General features: G+C 39.8%; 1 protein-coding gene and 1 long non-coding RNA gene across 2 annotated transcripts in view; both read left to right on the top strand.

The window, feature by feature from the left end:
* The first annotated feature begins 11 nt into the window (after window positions 1-11).
* Window positions 12-18,020, top strand: CHP1 (calcineurin like EF-hand protein 1). Its single transcript, XM_035327401.1, has 7 exons — window positions 12-149; window positions 4,802-4,874; window positions 11,120-11,200; window positions 12,491-12,618; window positions 13,392-13,453; window positions 14,480-14,602; window positions 16,060-18,020. Exons 1-7 carry the CDS (start codon window positions 83-85, stop codon window positions 16,111-16,113), a joined length of 588 nt encoding a protein of 195 aa, XP_035183292.1. The 5' UTR covers window positions 12-82; the 3' UTR covers window positions 16,114-18,020.
* A 1,996-nt stretch (window positions 18,021-20,016) lies between these two features.
* Window positions 20,017-20,165, top strand: part of LOC118167693 — an 18,716-nt gene continuing 18,567 nt past the window's right edge. Inside the window, exon 1 of the long non-coding RNA XR_004751230.1 lies at window positions 20,017-20,162. This is a non-coding gene — a long non-coding RNA (uncharacterized LOC118167693). The remainder of the gene's footprint in view (window positions 20,163-20,165) is intronic.

Below are 20,165 nucleotides of genomic sequence, written 5' to 3'. Positions count from 1 at the left end.
GCGGCACCGGTACTGGCACCGCTGTCGGTCTTCGGCTGTAGGACGTCTTGTCGGTGCGGAGCTCCGGTGAGGCCCCGCGGAGATGGGTTCCCGGGCGTCTACGCTGCTGCGGGACGAGGAGATCGAGGAGATCAAGAAGGAGACGGGCTGTGAGTGCGTGCGGGCCGGGGGCTCCTCAGGGCAGGGAGGGAAGGAGCCAGCGCCGCGCTCCCGGACGGGCACCGGCGGCCGTAGGGGTGCGAGACGCCTCCCGTAGGCCCGTGTGGAGCGGGGAGGTGCCGCCTGCCCTAAATCCTGGTTCGGTGTGCGCCCCCCGGGCGGCCGCTGTCCCCGGGAGCTGTCACCGGCCGGCCCCGGGCTGCCGCAGGAGCCCTTGCCGCGATTTGAGGCGGGGTCTGGGGCTAGAGCTCGTCTCCGGCGGCTGTCGTAGCCCCCCAAAGCGCTCTCGTTGTAATCTTTCCAAAAAAAAGTTGCCTTACGGGTATTCAGAGTGAATGGCTCCTTGGCACAGAGAACATAAAGGAGGTAGCGTCACTTGTGTAAGTCGGGTATGTTTAATGACAGAAAGAAAAAAATCCTGCTTTAGTCAGAAACTGAGGGTATTATTCTAGCGGGACCAGAATATAGAGCCCTTCTGCTGTATGGTACTTGAACAAGTTGTTCTCCATAAAGTACTTCAGAAGAGTTAAAGCTCAGTTTCACTGATGTCCATTCTAGTCAGATGGATTAAGCTGAGAGTTCTGGCAAACAAATCTGGTAAATACAGGATGCCTTTTAAACTAATTAGACAGGGGAGGTCATGACATCACGGTATCGCTTTGCTGCTTGTTTTTTCTTCTCTTTCTTCAGGTAACAATGTCTTTCAGGTCATTTTTTTGTCTTCATGCTTGCCCATCTCTTCATGCTACATAAAAAATAATTTGTTTTCTTTTCAACGAAAGTGTCATGTATTCACTTTAGGTAATAGTACTTTGTGTGTCAGGTAAACAAGTAAATACAGAAAAGGAATACAAGAAAATTAAGGCTGTATTGGCCAGCGTAATGGACAGCTGAGTGAGTTAACATACTTTCCATGACTGTTTTTCCATTTGTCAAGGGAATGTTCTACAGGAGGGTCACGATAAACAAGTTGAAATATAAAAGTCTGCTTATTCAGCATGAACTTAATGTTTTTTTCATTTTAATCATGAAAATTATAGGGTGAAGGTTGCCTCGCTATTAATCACACTTTAAAAAACAGACACTAAATCTGGAATGCTCTTTCAGAAGTCTGCACTCTTTTCTTCCCTGCCAGTGCTTGTTTTATTATTGATGCAGTTTGATCCCTAGAATTTTGCTTATATGATGGCTAAATAAATACTATTAAGATGAATCTATAGACATGACATTCTAACTAATAAAGCCTCTCAGCTCTAAATGCTCTAAACTCTAAATGCTTTGCTCATATCTTTAATGTTGGAGGGTTAAGATTGTGATCAGGATGTTTAAGCTCTGTGGCCAGAATTTGCTTCATTTCCCTGTGTTTTTACTATTCAGTTCTATCAGTTGTTAAATACAACATTTTTAATCAAATGTTGCTGATCTCTGACTCATGCTTGTAAGTCATCATAGGGTGTCTCTTTGGCTTGATCAAATCTTTCTTCCTACATCTATAAACAGTCCAGGAATGTGATTCTCCTTTGCCTTTTGTACTTCTGTAGGTAGATGGAAAATTCCACCAAGCTTTAGCACTTAAACACTTCACGTAGGTGCAAATATTTAAGTAAGGTACAAGATGGGAGAAAAGCAAGATTCTAGGTTATCTGGAATGAAGTTCACAGAAGGAATGCTATCGTATTATTACTGAATAGAGTATCCGGTAACTTGTTAGTAATCTGATGCTGATGATACTTCACCTATTAAAGAGTTTAAGAAAAGGACTTTGTAGAAGCGAGCCAATTTGGCAGTAATATATGTCCATCTTGAATTGATGCTCTGGTGAGCTCTACTAAGGATTATTTCTGTTTTGGTTTCTTTATTGTTGAAACATGTCTTCTCCAGTTCATCTGGGGTAAGTACAAGAGAGTGAATATTACATGTAACCTGTTGGAATGAATTTTGCTATCCTTGTGCTTCAATTTTATATAGTACAAAACTGAATAGCTGATTATACTAATGAGTGATAAACTGTATGTTAATATTCTTTAGCTGAACAGACTAAAAATCCCTTTGAGAGAGCTTGAAGCATAGCATTTTACAAGCCATACAGTGATGTCTAAAAATCGCTTGAATAAACTTTTAAATTTGGAGTCAAATTCTATACTACTTGTTTTTTATATTGTGATTAAAAACACTTCTTAGCATAGTAAATTTAGAAATATCTACAAAGGCAATGCTCCTAAGAACTGAGGAATAATGTGTCCATATAAACCTCTACTTAGTGGCAGGTAATCTTCAGTAGGTTCTCAGTTAAAAGAGTTAAGTCTGAAGTTGATGGTCTGAAATCCTACATGATGTGTTGTGGATTTTTTGTTTTTTCAAATAAATATTTTGTAATTTGAGTTTGAAAAAGCCCTCAAGTAGTCCTAATTACTTTTTCATTTCAGTATGACTATAAAAAACAAATGCAAGGTCCAAGATATTACTTGACAAAACTCTTGAAAGCTTTTTTGGAAAGTCATTGGAATGCAACAGTATTAAAACTCTAATTCACAGCCTTTGTTCATATGCTTTGAAGCCGTTCACCTAATGTTTAGTAACAAACTAATGCTGAATGACAGCATAGGAGAAAAATATTTCAGTGGCCAAAGGTGATGGATTTTCTGATGGTTATTTACGTATTTAGGAAATATGTAAGTTATACATGTATCAGAAAGTACAAGAAGTCTCGCTGTTAAAGATGCTTTAAAAAACCCTGAATCTGGAATGAAGACCCAGAAGGTTTGACCCTTTTTCTCCTGATACTATATACTCTGTTATTTATTCACATTTTTCCTAAATATATCTTGTGCTACTGTTTTGGACAAAAGTTTCAGAGTATCTAATTAGAAAAAACTTTCTAATGATTTTGGCAGAAGTAAAATAGGGTACAGCTACTATCATAGATGGCTTGACTTAAATCTTTAGAAGGATCTTAATAAGAGCAGAATAGATAAAATCCTGTTTCAAGTAGTTTTAAACCTTAGCTTTTGATTTTAAGAAGCAGTCATAAATTGCAAATCTTGTTCTAGTTTTCTTTTGGGCGTCAGGAATCTTTATTTTGCAAGAGAAAGCTTTGAAAAGTGTCCAGTGCTGCAACTTATATAAAGGATGGGCTTCAAAAGGAAATTATGAAAGAATACAGTGGTTGATCTGAATCATCTTCCTTTGTCATATTGCTGTGATTTGCTCTTTGTCTAGTATGATGCTAACAAAAACACTGCTTCTCCTGTCAATAGCTGCAAATTCATCCCATTCTAACTATTACGGAGGTGTTCAAAAAATGGAGTTGCATACACTGGCTTGAAAATAGTACATGAATGGAAATCTCATCACTCTTTCCAGGAGCTGTGGAAGTGCAAGGCTTCTTACCAGAGGTGTAACCCCAGGCTACTCTTGTTTCATAATCCATTGTTGTGTTTACATATAGTACCTAAAATAATAAATTAGAAATGCAGAAATTAGAAGTCTTTAATATAGTGGTGCCTGCTTTCTGTGTGTGTGTTGCTTAACTTGAAATTGAGCAAGCTGTCCAATCTGATTGTAGAGAAGTTGCCTTAGGTGGAACTGAGCAAATTGCCCAACCCAGTGCAAAGAATGTAGGTTGCTGAGTAGATATGGGAAAAAAAAGTTACTGGCAGGTCATCCTAAAGGAAGGAACAGTTGGAGGGAATTTTTGAACCTAAACAAATAGGCTAGAGAAAGAACAAACCTGATTGAAACAACAAAAAAATTGCCTCGGTTGTTACAGGTCAGATGACTGCTGTGCAACCTGTTCCCAAGTAAGTTTTACACATGGGCTGGTGAAGGCTTTTAAAACAATTGAATCCAAGCATTACACAAAGTACTAGTTCAACATTGTATGAAATCACGCCTTTACTGAGTAAACATTACAGCTCAGTCCAGTCTTATTCCATCTATTTATTAATGTTATTTGAAGGGGCTCTGAAGAGCCAGCATCTTCTGTTAGCCATTCTTCTGATGTTACAGGAACTGATATTCTAGGCAGATTCCTACCTGTTCCCACCATGGACTAATCTCAAGATCTAGATGTCTGGTGTGTTTAATCATGATAATATTGATACAACTATGTTAAATCTAACAACTGGCTTTGGCATTTTTATTACAAACTGGAGACTTAGCCTGCAGTTTTCTTCTTTCTGCTTGCTTTGTCCAGCTTCCTCCTGAACTTGTTTAAAAATAGACTTTTCAAATTTTAATTCATTGTCCCAGAAGCCTGCAAATTCATTTTGTGAACCCTAAAATGATAAATTGTGTCTAGATTCAGGCAGTCCTCTAAAGGACAAATGGTGACCAGGTATAAAGTTTGACCACTTGCCAAATGCAGAGAAACAGTACATTCTCCATCTAAAGATAGAAAACAGACAACAGGAGCAGAGATGAACAAAAGAGAAGGAAAGATGCTACAGGAAAGGCTTTAGTGTTCTGAATGAAGTAGAAGAGATTGGTAGAGGTGTTGAGATTATTTCTAGCCACAAAAGAATTTAAGAAAATAACAGCAGAACTGTAATTCAAATCTGCTGGTAACAGTAATTCAGTGCAATGGGGGTCTGTTCCTATAAGGAAACACTGACGTGCTAATCTGTTCTTTTTCGTCCTTCAGTCTCCCACAGTCAAATCACTCGCTTGTATAGTCGCTTCACTAGCCTCGACAAAGGAGAAAATGGCACTCTGAGGTAGGTACCATCACTAACTTGCTTCTCCTTGTGTTGACACATCTGTAATGGTGGCTTGCTGTTGCAGGATGCCTGCATGTTTTCCTCGTACGGTGAATCAGTAAGGCTGTTATAACAGGTTCCTTCATACCTACCGTCTGTGTGGAATTTCAAGTCTGTTCTTTCATGAAAGGTCAGGAGAAATCTGATTGTTGAACTAAGTATGGGTGCTCTAAATACCAGTTGTCTTTACTGTAGAGCTGAACACTCGTAGCAGTTAATGCCAGAAAGGTCAGAGTTGATTTCAGGGTTTCTCAACAAATGTTCAGAAATGTTGAACCATGGAACTTGCTGGAACTTGGCTCTTATCTAACATGGGGCAGCTGCTTTTGTTTCATATTCACCATATAATCACATCTGCCAGAACCAGAGCACAAGGAAGCTCAAGACAGTATAGGACAGAGTGGGAAGGGGAAAGGGACCTTGTAATATAGCATATAGGGTGTGGCTGAGATGGAGTTAATTTTCTTCATAGCAATTCCATCCAGACCCAGTAAATAGAGATTCAGGGATCACCCAGGGTTTTGTATGATCTGATCTTGCAAAATGTGACTGTAGGATGCACTATAAGCCTATAAAGCCAGACCCTCCTATAAACTTGTCTAGGTAGAATGCTAGAATCACTGTTTAGAAGGTGAAGGTTGTAAGATATACTCCTTGGCAGTACTGCCAGCTTCCTGCAGTTTCCTTCTGTGACTCATCTGCAGTTCTTCTGGTGCCACAAATTGTTGACTTCTCAGTTAGCATTTAAGTAGCTGGTTGTGCAGTTGTTATACTGTAAACAGGACTAAGTGATTATTTTTGGTTAAAAATGCTTTCCATCCCTTTTTTGGCTTGTTTAGATATTTTCAGTCTGACTCCAGTGATTTGAACTATGGTTGCACTGCAAATATGTGAACTAGCATAGCTGAAGGGATGACAAAATGGATTGTGGGCGTGGAAACAATTGGCTTGGGATGGGATGGGCAGGAACTTCTTAAGACTGCTCTGCCACTGAAGGCAATGCATCATAAATTGTAGCATTGGCTATTGTGACATACAGACCAGCTGATTGTAGATAATAAGACTACAACTACTCTCAGAACTAAAGAGAACACTGACAGCCTCTTCAGACTCTGTATGCCAGTTTACCCTTTACTGATTATCAAAGGTGATGGCTGCCAGACTAGTCTAGCACAATTTGAACCTGAACGTAGGCACGCGCTCTTTCTCAACTCTTCCCTCCAACTTTGAATTCACCTACTGAGAACAAAAACTGTATATGTTTCAAGTGTTGTACTTAGTTTATGTGAGATGGATAATTAGTCAAATATTGTACGAGTATCTATTGCACAATGGTTGGCTTCAGTATTACGTATCAGGAGGAGTTTAACTTTCATTGTTGATAATCACGTGGTTCTGGAGAAAGGAAGTTCATTTGGAAAATCCCAGCAAGCATGCAAACTGTAATCTATTAACTTGCAGTCTGGGCCTCTCAGCATAGCCAGCTCCCAGCCATGGCTGACTTAAAGTGGCATTTGTATTTTGTAACCTGTTCACAATATGTGGAAACAGTCATTAAGTTTAAGTAATGGAAAAGTATTTCCTGAAAAAACAATGGTGGGGTCAGGGGGGGAGAGGTTGAGAATTACAGGTTGGAAGCTTAGAAATGATGGTTGGTTCTGAAATACTGATCAAAGAACTTCTTACTTTCACATAAGTAAGATGAGTTTATGTGCTTACTACCATCAAACGATTTGGAAGCAGTGTCTTCTGATATTTCCCTGTAAGCAAGAAAGATTTCTGTAAGGCTGTTATACCTTTGACTTGTAAATCAGACATAGCTAAAAATCACTTTTTCTGATCGTGGTCATGTGTTATGCAGTTTTTTGTGGCATGAAATATTTTTAAATATGAACCATGCTTCTGAAGAAAGGGAAGAGCTGTGTTGTCCTTATCTATGTATCAAAAATGGGCAAAGTAAAGAGCGTCATGAGCAGGTTTGGTAAATGACTATTGCTCATGGTAGTTAGGGTAGGTGGTTCATTCTGGGACTATAATCCAAAGCAAAGATATTTCCTAGCCAGATGTTTCTATCTATTGTATTGATGTGCAGTTCCAAGGCAGTGTCTTTTCAAAGGTATGTGGGATATAAGGGAAGAGTACTGATGGAGACAGCTTTGTGTGCCTTTTGGCTCTTTCCCCTCTTTATCCTCCAATTACAACTTTGACTACTGATTTAAGTGCTATCAGTTCTTTAAAAGTGTAGAGAAAATGTGATATTTTTCTTTCACTTTACCTAAACAAAATGGCTAAACTCTGACTTGTACTGTATGAATGAAACCAGGTGGTAAAAGCCAGGATAAAACTTCCTTTGATTTCAATACTGTGGCAAGCAGAGTTGCCAAAACAAAGGGTTGATGCCTTGGAATATCTGTAGCTACATATAATTGTGCAGTCTGATCCATATCAGTTCTGCCTACATCCTGACTATAGGCTGGGAGGAAACCAGTGCACACACCTCTTCTTTTCATGCTGATATCAAAGATGAGGATACTGGAGTATGTGAACAGGATAAGCATGTGCTTGATTCAGCGAGTCTTAGAGCTCTTTTGAGAGCCCATACTGACATGTACAATACACATCATGCACCTGCTCCAAAACTATCCCCTACCTATGAGTCAGTATAAGTATCTCTAGACAGTCCTGTATAGAACTATAAAACAAGATACTTGTCTTAACTGCTACTCTTGCATGTAACTATTGCAGGGAGCCGCCCACTTACAATACTTTTTTTCTGCACTGAGGAAATGACATTTTAAGCACTTCAGAAGTATCTTCTTGCTGTACAGCAATTGGTTTAGCCTGGTGAGTGTAGAAGAGGAAGGGAGGGCAAATGCTCTGAAAGCTGATAGAGGAGAATAGACACAGTGCTGTTTATTTACGTCTTGCACTTAGGAAAGCTGTTCACAAGGCAGTGTATCCTAGAGGACTTCAGAAAGCCTTTGGTCCTGAGAGCAGGGTAATGAACTATCAGAGCCATCTGTTGATCTTTGTCAGTGAATTGAATCAGTTCAGTCTGGGAAAAGTGTTAGGCTTGTTCTTAATAGTTCAAACTGATACAGTATGTATTCACAGTAGAATGTGTAGGTTAGCTAACTGAACATGAAGTTCTTTACCTTTAAGAAAATGCAAAGAATTTTTACCTTTATCTAAAACAGACAAAACAAGCATCACATGGGTTTTGGGCTCGTGAATGATAGGATACTATACTAATCTACACTTCTGTCCTTGTCTATGCTTTCCTTCAATGCTATTTTATTTTTCTGTTGCTTTCCTTCCTATTATCACCTTTACTTTTGGTATACTTTAATGTTTATAAAGCAATTACTCCACAGTTAAAATTTTGAAGTTTTATAGACCATGTGTGAGGATGAAGTTAGATGAGGTGGCTGACATGACTGTGAGAGGAGGATGACCTCTCTTCATTACTTCTCCAGGCGCCTAACACATCTTTTCAGCTGTGGTGCTGTTAGTAAATTGAAGCAATTCAAAAATTAGTCTAATTCAACAGGAAAATGACTGGGAGGATGGAGAGCTCCCTTTTGGGTTAGTGAGGTGCATTGGACCACCAGAAGGTCTGAATAATAAAGCTAATGTTAGCAAGGGAAGAGTGAAATATTACTTTAATAGTAACCTGTTAAATCTGACCATCTTGTCATCCTACTCTTTGAATTATTTCCCTCTTTTGAATCATTTCTTACTGCTTATACCCTGTGGACATTTTTTTTTCCTTTCTTCCACCACTTTTTTTTTATGCATATGGCTTGTTTTCTTTTACTTGCCCTGAGCTTGAGATAGCCCCACACTCATCATCCCTGTTAGGTAACAGTGCTCGTGACTACTATTTAGAAGTAGAAGGGCCAGAAATAAAGAGTGTCCAATAGATCCCTTGCAGCCTTTAGGATAAGACAGCCACCTCTAGCATAAGGATCTGTGATACGCCTTGGAGGGTATAGTCATGCTTAGAAATACTTGTCTTAAAATCCACAGATTCTTTGCAGCAAAGTGTAAGTGTGAACACTCTGGCACATTAAAAAAACCATTTTGTCTGCATAATCATAACATGCAGTTAAAGGCTACTTTGTGTGTTATGCTGAAGGATTTAGTAGAATCTGGGCCCTAGAAATACCATGTTAGAAGAGCCTTGTTGCTATGGCACATAAACAGCAGAAGTACAGGGCATCAGATTTCCTATGAGTTCCAGCCTCAGCCAGGTGATGTTTTGTCCCAAATGCCTGCAGGAAGCCTTAGTTTATAAATGCATCATGCATTCATTTACTTTTATGGCTATTTGAGCTATTTCAATTATAACACTCAGTCAGTAATGTGCTCTTAACAAGCAAAAATGGTCTACTGCAAACCTGATAATGACAGGACAAATAGATTTGAAACCTGGAGAGTTATTTGTGGTTAATTGTTAATCTCCTGCTATAAAGCAGAACTGGAGCCTGAAATGCTGAGTGTAAATTGAGGCTTAATACTCAGAAATAGTGATATGCAAGTAGGAGTATGCTTTGAAGCATTAGGATTATGTGCAGAATGGAATCCGAGAGCGGTTGCTGCTTTTAGCTAGTAAATGTTAGCATTGAAGTTATGTTGTTAAAATATTATTGTTAATGCATAGGTTTTCCACATCACTGCATCTCCTGTTGAAGTCACTAATGCATACTGTGCCCTTCAGCTGTAGCTGAAAATGCAGCAGGCCTGAAGGGTATTGTAACAAGTTAATCATGTTATGCAGATGGTAATCTTGCCTATTAAAAATAATTCAGACCTGATCGGAGTAGATGTTCTCTGGACTAGATTAAAAAAATACAATCAGGTCACTCCAGTAGGAGGTCAAACAGTTTTAACCATGTTGTCAGATGTACTACAAGTGAGATTAACAGTGCTGTGGTGTAACTTAGGTGCAAGGAGTGCTTCAGAATTCACTTACAGTTAGAACACCTTGCTCTGTCTTAGGATAAACTAGTAATAAGAAAGAGGCTAGCAGGTTCCTTTTTCCTCCTTTCTTTAAGATCACAGTATTATAAAAGGCCATTATACTTAAGTAAACAAGAACGAGTGGATTTTTTTTTTCTCTGCCAGATTCTTAAGCACAAGCTTGTTGCTGATTCATTTAATTAGCATAGTTCTTAAAAGTAGCAAACTTTCCATGGCCACATTTGAGACTCAAACTTCAGAAACAGCAGGATTGCATTTCTATTGAAGAGAATAGCCAGTATTTCTAGAGATCAGGCAGGAAGTGCCAAGTTCTGCATCCAGACAAAACAGGTTGTGGGAAGTTGGGATGTTTTTTCTTTTTCTTTTTTTTTCCTTGCAGCCTTACCATGTTGCTGTTACCTTTGTGCTCTAAAGCCTAGTTGGTTATGAAGTATGCCTTGTGCTAACTGATAAATAGCTATGCTGTATAGTGCAAAAAAAAAAACATGTTTCCTGAAATACTCACTAAGACATGAGCCTACCTTGGACACACCAAGATTATCTCACTTTCCTGTTAGTGAGATTCTGTTAGGTTGAAAGAAGAAGAATTAGAGCAACTCTAAAAATAAAATGAACCCTGTGCTCATGTATAAAATGTGTTCACATCAGTACAGCTCCTGTCTTCCAGATCAGAAGAAGCTGTAACAATGTAAGCATAGCTATGCTTATGCTAGCTGTGTACATATAATCATGAGTAGAAAAGAGAATGACCTGTGAGAGCAGTAAGTCTTTGCAATGACCTGATGACGTTGCATCTAGTATACAGGCCCCTGTCAAAGACTAAATTTAAGTTGTTAAAATAGGAGTGTTTCTTGGAGGAAGTTAAAATCTGACATTTGGCATTCATAATACAGGAAGTTCTTACATGAAATTAAAATAAGCAGATTGCTGGCAATTATACTTGGAGGAGCATAGCATGGTATTATCCTAGAATCTGGGATGGGCTAGTCTGGGAAAATCACTCTAACTCAGAGGATGTAGTTCCTAAATATGTATGAAAGAGCTTGTTTTCACTTCAAAGCCTTTTCAGAAGCTTTCCTTTCATTATATTGAAAACTAGCATCACTTCAGGAAGTTCTCTAACACAAAGAATTTAGATGGTAACATTATTTGTTTTTAAGCAATTTTTTCTTCTGACTTGAAGACTTTAATAAGACTTACTGTGTTCTTGCTTTACTTAGTCGTGAAGACTTCCAGCGGATTCCGGAGCTTGCTATCAATCCATTGGGAGACCGAATTATCAATGCCTTCTTTCCAGAAGGGTGAGTTCTGACTGGATTTGTGAACAGTCACAGAACTTGTACTTTGTCAGAAGCTCTATTAGAAGTGAAATGCTGATAACTGAAACACTGAATTTGAATTTAGTAATAATAGAACACCTCAAATTTGTCTTGAGCTATGTGTTGGCACATTGTTTCCTGTGTTTTCATTCTTCTGTAATAGACTTCCCTACCTCAAGAGTTTTGCGTGCTTTATTCAGTGACAAGATCTGGCTGTGTGTCACTGTTTTCCACTCTTCTTGCTATGCCTCTGAACACTTCTAAAGGAAGTCAAGGGCATGTATGGACTTTGGTTCTTACAGCAAACTTGTAGCAGTGCCCTTTTATGTGAAATTGCATTGCAATTAATTCAATTCCGTTCTTCACCTTTTGCCTTCTAAGTGTGCCTTTGTTAACAGATCAACTTTTTAAAGTTTGGATCACATTTAAGATGTAGCTTACGATGTTTCTAACGTAATTCCAAAGAGACAATCAAGTTTCCAGTAGTGTCTCTCTTCACTGTACTTCTCTAGATAGTTCTATGGAATCTGCTTCTGTTCTTGAACACCTCATTACTGATTTGATGAGGAATGTTTTCTCATCTACTCTTAATGTCAGTTAATACCAGACAGGTTCCTGAATGGAAAGCAGGAGACCTGGGAAGTACGCACATAGCTGCTTCCCATGCTTGCTGTAGAGAAAAGTGAGCAACTTGTCAGGGAGCAGCAAGAGAAGGCTGCCCCACGGGCAGGAGCCCCAGGTGGCAGCTGGTGGGAGCAACACAGTCATCAACAGAGGGCACAGCACATGAAAAAGAAAAGCAGAGCAGCAGGTCTAGGGACAGTTGTCGCATCAGTCAGCAGTGCACTATTTGCCAGAACACTTTGACAGCGGTAAAGCAAGTCTTGGGTCAGTCTAGGAAATCAGTCTGTAGGCCAGGTTCCAGATCAGCAAAACACATTGCTGATCTCAGGCATAGTTGCAGGATAGCTCAGGGAAGGGCAAAAAGTGTAAATGCTTGAGTTTAAATACAACTTTCAGGCAAGGAAACATAGCTCCCAAAAAGACGTCTTGCTGCTTTTTTCCCCATGCATCACTCGTCACAGCAGTATGATCCCAGGTTACAACTGCATTCTGTCAGAGCTGGTTTTGAGCACAGGCTGCCGAACCCTGGGGAGGTGGAAGTTAGTTTGCACGGTATGGGCACTTTAAACATTCATACTGTTCTTTAATGAAATTAAAAAAAAAAAGTATAAGCTGTGCAGAAGCTGACCTGCTAAAATGCTTGTGCAGAGAGGACCAAGTCAATTTCCGTGGATTCATGAGGACACTAGCCCACTTCCGACCTATTGAAGATAACGAAAAGAGCAAAGACCAGAATGGACCAGAACCACTGAACAGCCGAAGTAACAAGCTCCACTGTAAGTAATGTGAACCTTCTTATAAAAGCAATTCATTCTTTCCTTTTTCTAGGAAAAGAATAAAGAGTTTGGGGTCTTCTGCATGGTCTTTTCCTTTGGAATGATATTCTATTTAAAAAAAAAATGATTTTTTTTAAATAAACTTGCAAGCTTCCGTGTTCAGAATGTTAGTCAACCTATACTTGAATTGGAATTTGATGAAATTGGTTAAATTTAGAGTTATAGATGTCTTTTCCAAATGTCTCATAACTCTGCAAATTTTTTCAAAACACTTTATTTTGTATTAAGCCACATCCCATACATGAATGGGCTTTTCTGTTTTTCTCCCATCTTCTGTATAATACAGCGCTCACTGAACAACCTTGGCAACAGTCCTCAGAGCACTTAAAATTTGTCATAAATCTCAGCCAGAACATAGTCAAAGGTAATAAACAAAAATGTAAAAACGGTTGGCTCTGAAGTTAAAGGACTGAATATATCTTAGTGGCAATTATGCCTCTGTGGCTCAGGGCTTTGAAGAAGTGACTCTTAAGTACAGCGCTTCTGAAACTTCTCATACTGAGTACTTAAGTAATGTTTTTCTCTTCTTGGCAATAATGTTATTTCCTGTATGTGGGAATAACTCTTCATGAAACTGAATGTGAATTGTACAGTGAGTTAAAATTTTGGTAATTCTCTTTCATAGGAGTTATGAATAAATTTTGTTTTCGTAGATAAAAGGAAGGAAAACAGTGGCACTTGAATTCAACTGTTCCCCTTTTTTTCCCCTGCAGTTGCTTTTCGGTTATATGACCTAGATAAAGATGACAAGATTTCCAGGGATGAGCTTCTTCAGGTAAAAAGCATGGGGCTGCTTTGGATGATTCCATCATGACCTTCTTTAATGGCACTTCTTCATTCTGAAGAGTATAAAAGGTGCTGCAGCAGTCTTAAATTCTTGCAGGAATTTGGTGGCTCTTTATCACTGGTTTAAGGTTTTAGATATGGTATGAGACCATAACCTCATTTTGTAGTCCAGATTGTTTTGTTAGACTGGGGTGCAAGATTCAGATCTTAGAGTGTTAAGCTAAACGAGGTCTAATTGTAAATGATTCCTGAAAGGTCTTACTCAGAAAAAATAGTTAAATATCCAACAAATAAACAAAGCCTCCTGAGAGCTACCTTCTGCAACTTCTGAAGATGCTCCTAACAAGACTTCATAGGGACATTGAGGTGAATGAGGTCATTTTTCTAGTCCTCTGTGTATTATCTAAGTAGAATAAAACTTCTTGAAACTGCAGCAGAGGTAATCAAAGTTCATCAGTGGCTGGATGTTTAAACTAGGCTTGAGCTAGGAGTAATTACATACTACTAATCTTGAAGTAGACACGGCAATTTGTGGTTCCTGATGTAGGACAAGGATTTGCTTTTGACTGCAACTGCCCACTGCAATCTGCACAGAAAATGCTTTACTAAATGTAGAAAGTAATGGCTGTTAATCACTTGACTGTATACTTAGAAAATTCCTGTATTTCAAATAGCAGATAGTCAAATCTAGAGTTGATATGTTTTATATGGAAAAATAGACAAAAACATTGGAATAAAGCACTAATTCCTAGTTCCATAAACTTGCTAATACTCCTGCTTCTTTCTGCTGCCTAGTGAAAAAGGTGGCTACAGAAGGAAGATGTTTACTGGAAACCTTGATGTATCAGGAGAAAAATCTGTCTAGAAATGATTTCTACGCTAATCTTCCTCTGTTGTTCTTGCAAGGAGTTATCTGGACAGTATGCATGAGAAAAACAGCATTAAGAATACTTTCGTTCCTGCATCAGCATGTTTTCTTGTTTTAAAATCATCTGGGGTCTTCTGTGTATTACAGGTGTTACGGATGATGGTTGGTGTAAACATTTCAGACGAACAGCTTGGCAGCATCGCTGACAGAACAATCCAGGAAGCTGATCAAGATGGGGATAGTGCCATCTCCTTTGCAGAGTTTGTAAAGGTTGGTAAACTACACTTTTAACAAGAGTAATTGAAACTGCTCAGTAATGGGCAAGTCATTCAGGCTTAAATGCAGACAGAACTTGGAAGTTTTTTGAGTATTCTTTCTGCCTACATTTGGCTTATTAGAACAGCTTTTTTTTTTTTTTTTAAAAAAAAAAGCTATATTGTCAGGGTGTTAATAATTAGACTATATATTTCTCCATACTTTAGTGTAAGCTACAGCACTGAATATACTAGAGAATTTTCACACCATGCTGAGAAGACTTCAGATGTTAGGTTCTAAAAGGTATTTTCTACTAGAGTAGAGTGTTCAATGAAGGGTGACAGGAGCTTTAGAGTTACAGGCAGGTAGTCACGTACTTCTGAAGCCTGCTGCTAATGAGGTGATAGAATAAAATTTTCAATGCAACAGTCAATCTGACTTTTCTTTTGCAAGAGCTTCTTTCTATACAGGTAGCCTGAGAAGCAGCAACTGAGTAATTCTGCTGCTGTAACTGTGCTGACCCATTTTCACTTGTAGTTTTTTACCCATTAGTGACACAAAGTCACTAGCTCTAGTCCTGTGAATTGCATCTTCTGACAGTTGTCAGAAATATGTAGTAGTAAGGAGCCATTATAGAGTCAATGGAGAAAGTTGTCCTACAGAGGAACAATTTCAGCTGCCTATTGGGATGACATCGACAAGAAGAACCATACTCATCTTGGAAGTGGACAAAGATGAAATGTGGTAACAGACACAAGTTATAATGTGGTAAATTCTTATTAGACATAAAGAAAACTTCTTTTTGCCAGGGGATGGTCACAGGTGTTGAAGAGAGCCTCCCTCCTTGGAGAGATTTAAAACTCAACTGGACAAGGCCTTGAGCAATGATCTAGCTGGCCCTGCTTTATGCAGTGGTTGAGGGAGTTGAACTAAAAGACCTCTAGAGGTCTTTTCAAACTTGAATTATTCTGAGCTCAGAACACTGAAGTCTTCCCAAAATTGTCTGAAGCCCGTGATGTCGTCTTACCTCAAATATCAATGTTGATAGCAATTCATTGCATGAAGTTGCCACCCCAATTTTAAAATGACCTATGTTAGTGATTCTGTGATCTTTATTTTGGCTCTTCATTGACTGCTTGTGCCCCTTTCTCTAGTCCATTCTTCCTTCTCCTCACCATGCATTCTCACACTATCTAACTCTAGGAATAGTGCAACCCTTTCTGGGCTATTGGCAAACTGCATCAGTTGCATCTTGGTTGGTGTCTGTCTTTGTGCTTTAATGGCTAAAGTTTCTTTCCTCAGGAGGACCTTAGTCCAGAGCAAAAAAATAGCACTCTAGGTAAAAATGTCATGCCAAATTGAAGATACCCCATGTTTCTGTGCATTTCCTTTATGCTGTGGAGTAAGAAAGCTTGTAGGAGAGAAATATTACGGAAATTAACTGATAGAGCTGTTTCTGGATTTTATTGCAGGTTTTGGAGAAGGTGGATGTAGAGCAGAAAATGAGTATTCGTTTTCTTCACTGATGGATGGAGAACCTTTTCCTCTCTAACCTTCCTATGTAATGACTAGAACTTCATTTTTTTCCTTACCACCTTCCCCCAGAGCATTGCTACTGGTGCATATAAAGTACGTCATCTCCAACCCTTCACTGATTTGTTCTACCAATGTGAACAATCCATGTGCATCAGAAACAAAGGGAAATAGCTGCTGTGGAACTTGTAAAGGAAGAAAAAAAATATTTTCCTTCCATTTTAATTGCTACTTTTTCCTCTGTCTCCTGCATTATCATGAGTAAAAATGTTTCTCCTTTCTATGTACTGCTGTTTAATCTACAAACTGATTCTTCTGAGCCCTGAATCTGAGAATTGGAAAAGGGGAAAATGCCACAAATGCCTTCTGAAACACTTTTTGGAGACAAGTGTCTACTCAGATACTAGGTATAGTGATAATTATTCACCTTTGCTTCCAGTAGCAATACCATGTTAAAGCTACCTTTATTTTTTTCTTCCCCAGTTGGCTCTTCACATGCAGATTTGTTTCTTCCCTGTTTCCAAATCTGCCTTTTGCATGAGGACTTGAGTTCCTCCTATGGCTTCATTGTTAAACTAGCACTAATTGTGTGATGACAGTTCACAGGTATGGTGAAGATTTTATTTGTGGGATGAATTCACAGGGACAACAGGAGAATCTGGTGGAGACAGGCAATGGTGTCCTTAAAGGAAATAGGAACTCTGCACTAAGTCACTTAAACTGTTCCTGTAGCAAATGCAGAAGCTTGTTTCTTTCCTATGAGTAGCTTCCAGGCTTGACAACTGGTGGACCACAAAGTACCTTTTCCAGGTTGCTTTACTCTAGGCTGCCACTTCCTATCAGGGTGGTTTTGCCTCTGAAGGTATAAACTTGTTTACCAGCTTACATAACACAAGAAAACTAGCCATGCCAAAATCTGGAGTTGTAGTTCTGTCACTGCCCTCTGATAACAGTGTAATGAAACATGAGTGACTTTTTTTTTAATTGTAGTGACCTGGGCATTAATTATTTGCACTTTCCAGTATGGAAGTCCTGGTCTATTAGATTTGTGTTGATGGTGGTAACCATATTTATGAAAGCTCAGGCATAAGAATACCATTTGGGAAGTGCATATTATCTCAAATTAAAGTAACGGGATATTTCAGAATATATTTCTATTAAAATCTTATTTCTATTCAAATCTCTGTAAGTATAAGATTAAATGAGAGGATGATTGACAGTTGATAAAACAATCCTGATCAAATAGTAAAATCAAAAGTATTGAAAATTCAACACCAACATAATTTTCTGTGCTTGGATTGGCAACTCATCTCGTCCAGCTGAACATCTATTGTCTGGGAGGACCTTCCAGTAAAACAAAAACAAAACAAAAAAAAAAGAGCTTCTTTACTGAAGAATCAGTGTTATAACTGCTTCTTTGTCATGTGTTAACACTTCTATAAATACTTACCAGTCTCAAACTACTCTCAAATGTGTATTTCCTTTGTTTTTGGTTCCTTGAATCATTATTTGTGTTAAATAATAACATGCAAGTCTCTGAAGTATTTTTGATTTGTTTTAAATTAAGGACTTGCAAAGTAAAATGTTGCACTTCGTTTTGCAGAGTGCAGCATAACAAGTCCAGAAAGAAAAGTAAATTAAAAACCTCTGTGTGTGAAATGGTTTTGACTGTCATGTAAAATAGGAATGTAACAATGTTAACAGAAAAGTTTTAATTTTTTTTTTGTAGGCATTGTGATCTGCTTTAAAGTAAGTGTTGCACTCTTATTTTCTGGCTATATAGTTGTAACTTACAGTTGTGCCTTATTGTCCCAGTGAGACTGGATATTGTATTTATCAATCCATAAATAAAACCTTCCGCTGTATAAATAAATGAAAATAAAATCCCTGTGTGGTAGCTGATGATTGTCTGACTAAAGAGATTAAATAGCACTGGAATAGTGCTAGTTGGCCTTACAGATCAATTGTTAAAATTTATTGTGCTCTCAGAGTATTAACAAAAATCCTTCACTCCACTAGTAGCATAGAAGAAACTAGTGCAAATCAGGACCTGCAGAAGAGGATGTGCACTTATGATACTACAATATGGATCCCGTAACAACACGAGCTTCACATTTCTCCATAGTTCCAGACAAGGTGTGTGGTTTTGGTTTTGGTTTTCCTCCTTAGTGGTGTTCTTACAGAGGAGTATACAATGCAAGAAATAGTTTGTGAAGAAGCCTGTTTTCTTTATCCCCAGCTTAGAGATCGAGATACTTTTGCTAACATGCTTTAATGTGAACTCAGACTCTAAATGCATGGGAGCAGAATCTAACTTTACTGTTAGCTCTACAAATTGCCTGGAAGCCACATGGACTGAAAAGCTAAAGGAGGGTGAGCTTAAGCTTGTAGAATTCTATATTTTTTTTTCTGTTTTCTTTGAAGTTGATAGACTTCAAAGATAACTTCAAAGATAGGTAATAGTCTTCAAGATGCTAAGATTTTATCTTGCTTTGAGAAGGTGCTGATTGAGGAGTGTTGTTGGTAACCTTCCTGAGGAAGACTTGAAAAAGAACGTGCCCTGTACTAGCCAAGGATAAACTACAAAAACATGATTTGCTAGTTTCAGAGCTCAGGCTGCTTGCAACTGAATATCTCATTTACTGTGCTACAGTCTGCGTATTTGACTTGTGAAGTAAAATGTGGTAGATGATAAGGGGGTTTAACAGAACAGGTGTTAGTTTTGAAGGCTTTGAAGCTGTACAGATGTAGGCAGTTCCCTAAAGTCTCATTTCTAGCATACTTGCTTCTTACATGGATCTTAAGACTTGAGAGCAAAGGTCATCAGTAAAGGCAGAACTACTGAATACTTCATCTGCCTTTTAAAAGAGTATGGGATGGGTGTTCTGAGACAGATGAACTATTTTCCACTCTACCAGCAAAGGGGAAAGTGAAAGTATTCTCAAATTAGGGGACTGGGGTTTCCTACATCAAGGTTCTCTGAAGGGTTACAAGTAGTTTCACCCATATTATGGAGACTGTACAAAGGTGGAGGGTTGGTGGTAGCTGATTCTGAAAGGCAAATGAATTCACTTAATTAGCTGGAAGCCTGTTACCTTGGCATCAAGTCAGGGCAAAGCAAAAGAATTTGATCACAGGTTTTACCTTGTAAAGAAGGGAAGTACAAATAATGTTAGTTTCCCTGACTTGTAGGGGAGAAATAAAGGTCTGCGTTGGATTATTTGAACCTCCACCTTTAGTTATAACTGATGTGTAGATGTGATACTTGTGCAGAGGTAAGTGCTGTAGACAGGATATTTCAGTTGGCAGAAGGGTTTTATTTGACGTGGTGACCGGCGTTACAATGCCACCTCGTTAGAGCGCGTTACTCGGGGGGAGATGTCAGAAGGTTCCAGCAGCGCGGCTCGTAGTGGCGCTGAATCACGGCCGGCGGGGGCTGTGCCCCGGGGGCTGTGCCTCGACTTCCTCCCTGGCAGAGCGCATCTCCGCGCTATTCGCGGCGTCCGCCAGTCAGCCTCAAGTGTAAAATTACTGCTGCTCTGCCCCCAAAAAATAATAAAAGCGGAAAACAGAAACCGGCGCCGTGACTGGAGGCGGTCCCTCAGGACGCTCGGGGTGTCCTTGAAGGGACGCAGCCCCCCTACCCCCGGGCACGTCGGCCCCTGCCGGCCCAGCGGCCCCTTTAAATCCTCTCAGAGGTCACCGGAGGATTCTCCTCCAGCCGGCCCCGCCCGCGCGGCCGCAGCCACTCGTTTCGCAGCCGTGTGCCCGCCGCGGGGGCCAATCGGGAGGGAAAGCCTTGCGGAGGGGCGGTGAGCCTCCTCTATGGACGGCGCCGCTGACCAATCAGCCGCGAAGCCTGGCGGGCGACGCGCGGGAGGGGCGCCCGATAGGTTCGCGGCTGAGTGGGCGGGCCCGGCGTCGCCTGGGCGCCGCGAGCCCCCCGCCGAGTGGCCGGGGTGAGGAGGGGAAGATGGCGGCGTGAGCGCAGCGGGCGGAGCGGCCGGGGCCGGCCGGGCCCCGCGGCTCGGGCCGCGCTCAGGTG

Source organism: Oxyura jamaicensis, chromosome 5 (assembly GCF_011077185.1).
Source record: "Oxyura jamaicensis isolate SHBP4307 breed ruddy duck chromosome 5, BPBGC_Ojam_1.0, whole genome shotgun sequence".
In the NCBI taxonomy this organism is placed as follows: Eukaryota; Metazoa; Chordata; class Aves; order Anseriformes; family Anatidae; genus Oxyura; species Oxyura jamaicensis.
This window is presented reverse-complemented; position numbering and strand designations above follow the sequence as displayed.

Coding starts and splice junctions, on each gene's coding strand:
- CHP1 (XM_035327401.1), top strand. CDS start 83: ATGGGTTCCCGGGCGTCTACGCTGCTGCGGGACGAGGAGATCGAGGAG. Junction 150..4,801: donor GATCAAGAAGGAGACGGGCT/GTGAGTGCGTGC, acceptor TTCGTCCTTCAG/TCTCCCACAGTCAAATCACT. Junction 14,603..16,059: donor CCTTTGCAGAGTTTGTAAAG/GTTGGTAAACTA, acceptor ATTTTATTGCAG/GTTTTGGAGAAGGTGGATGT.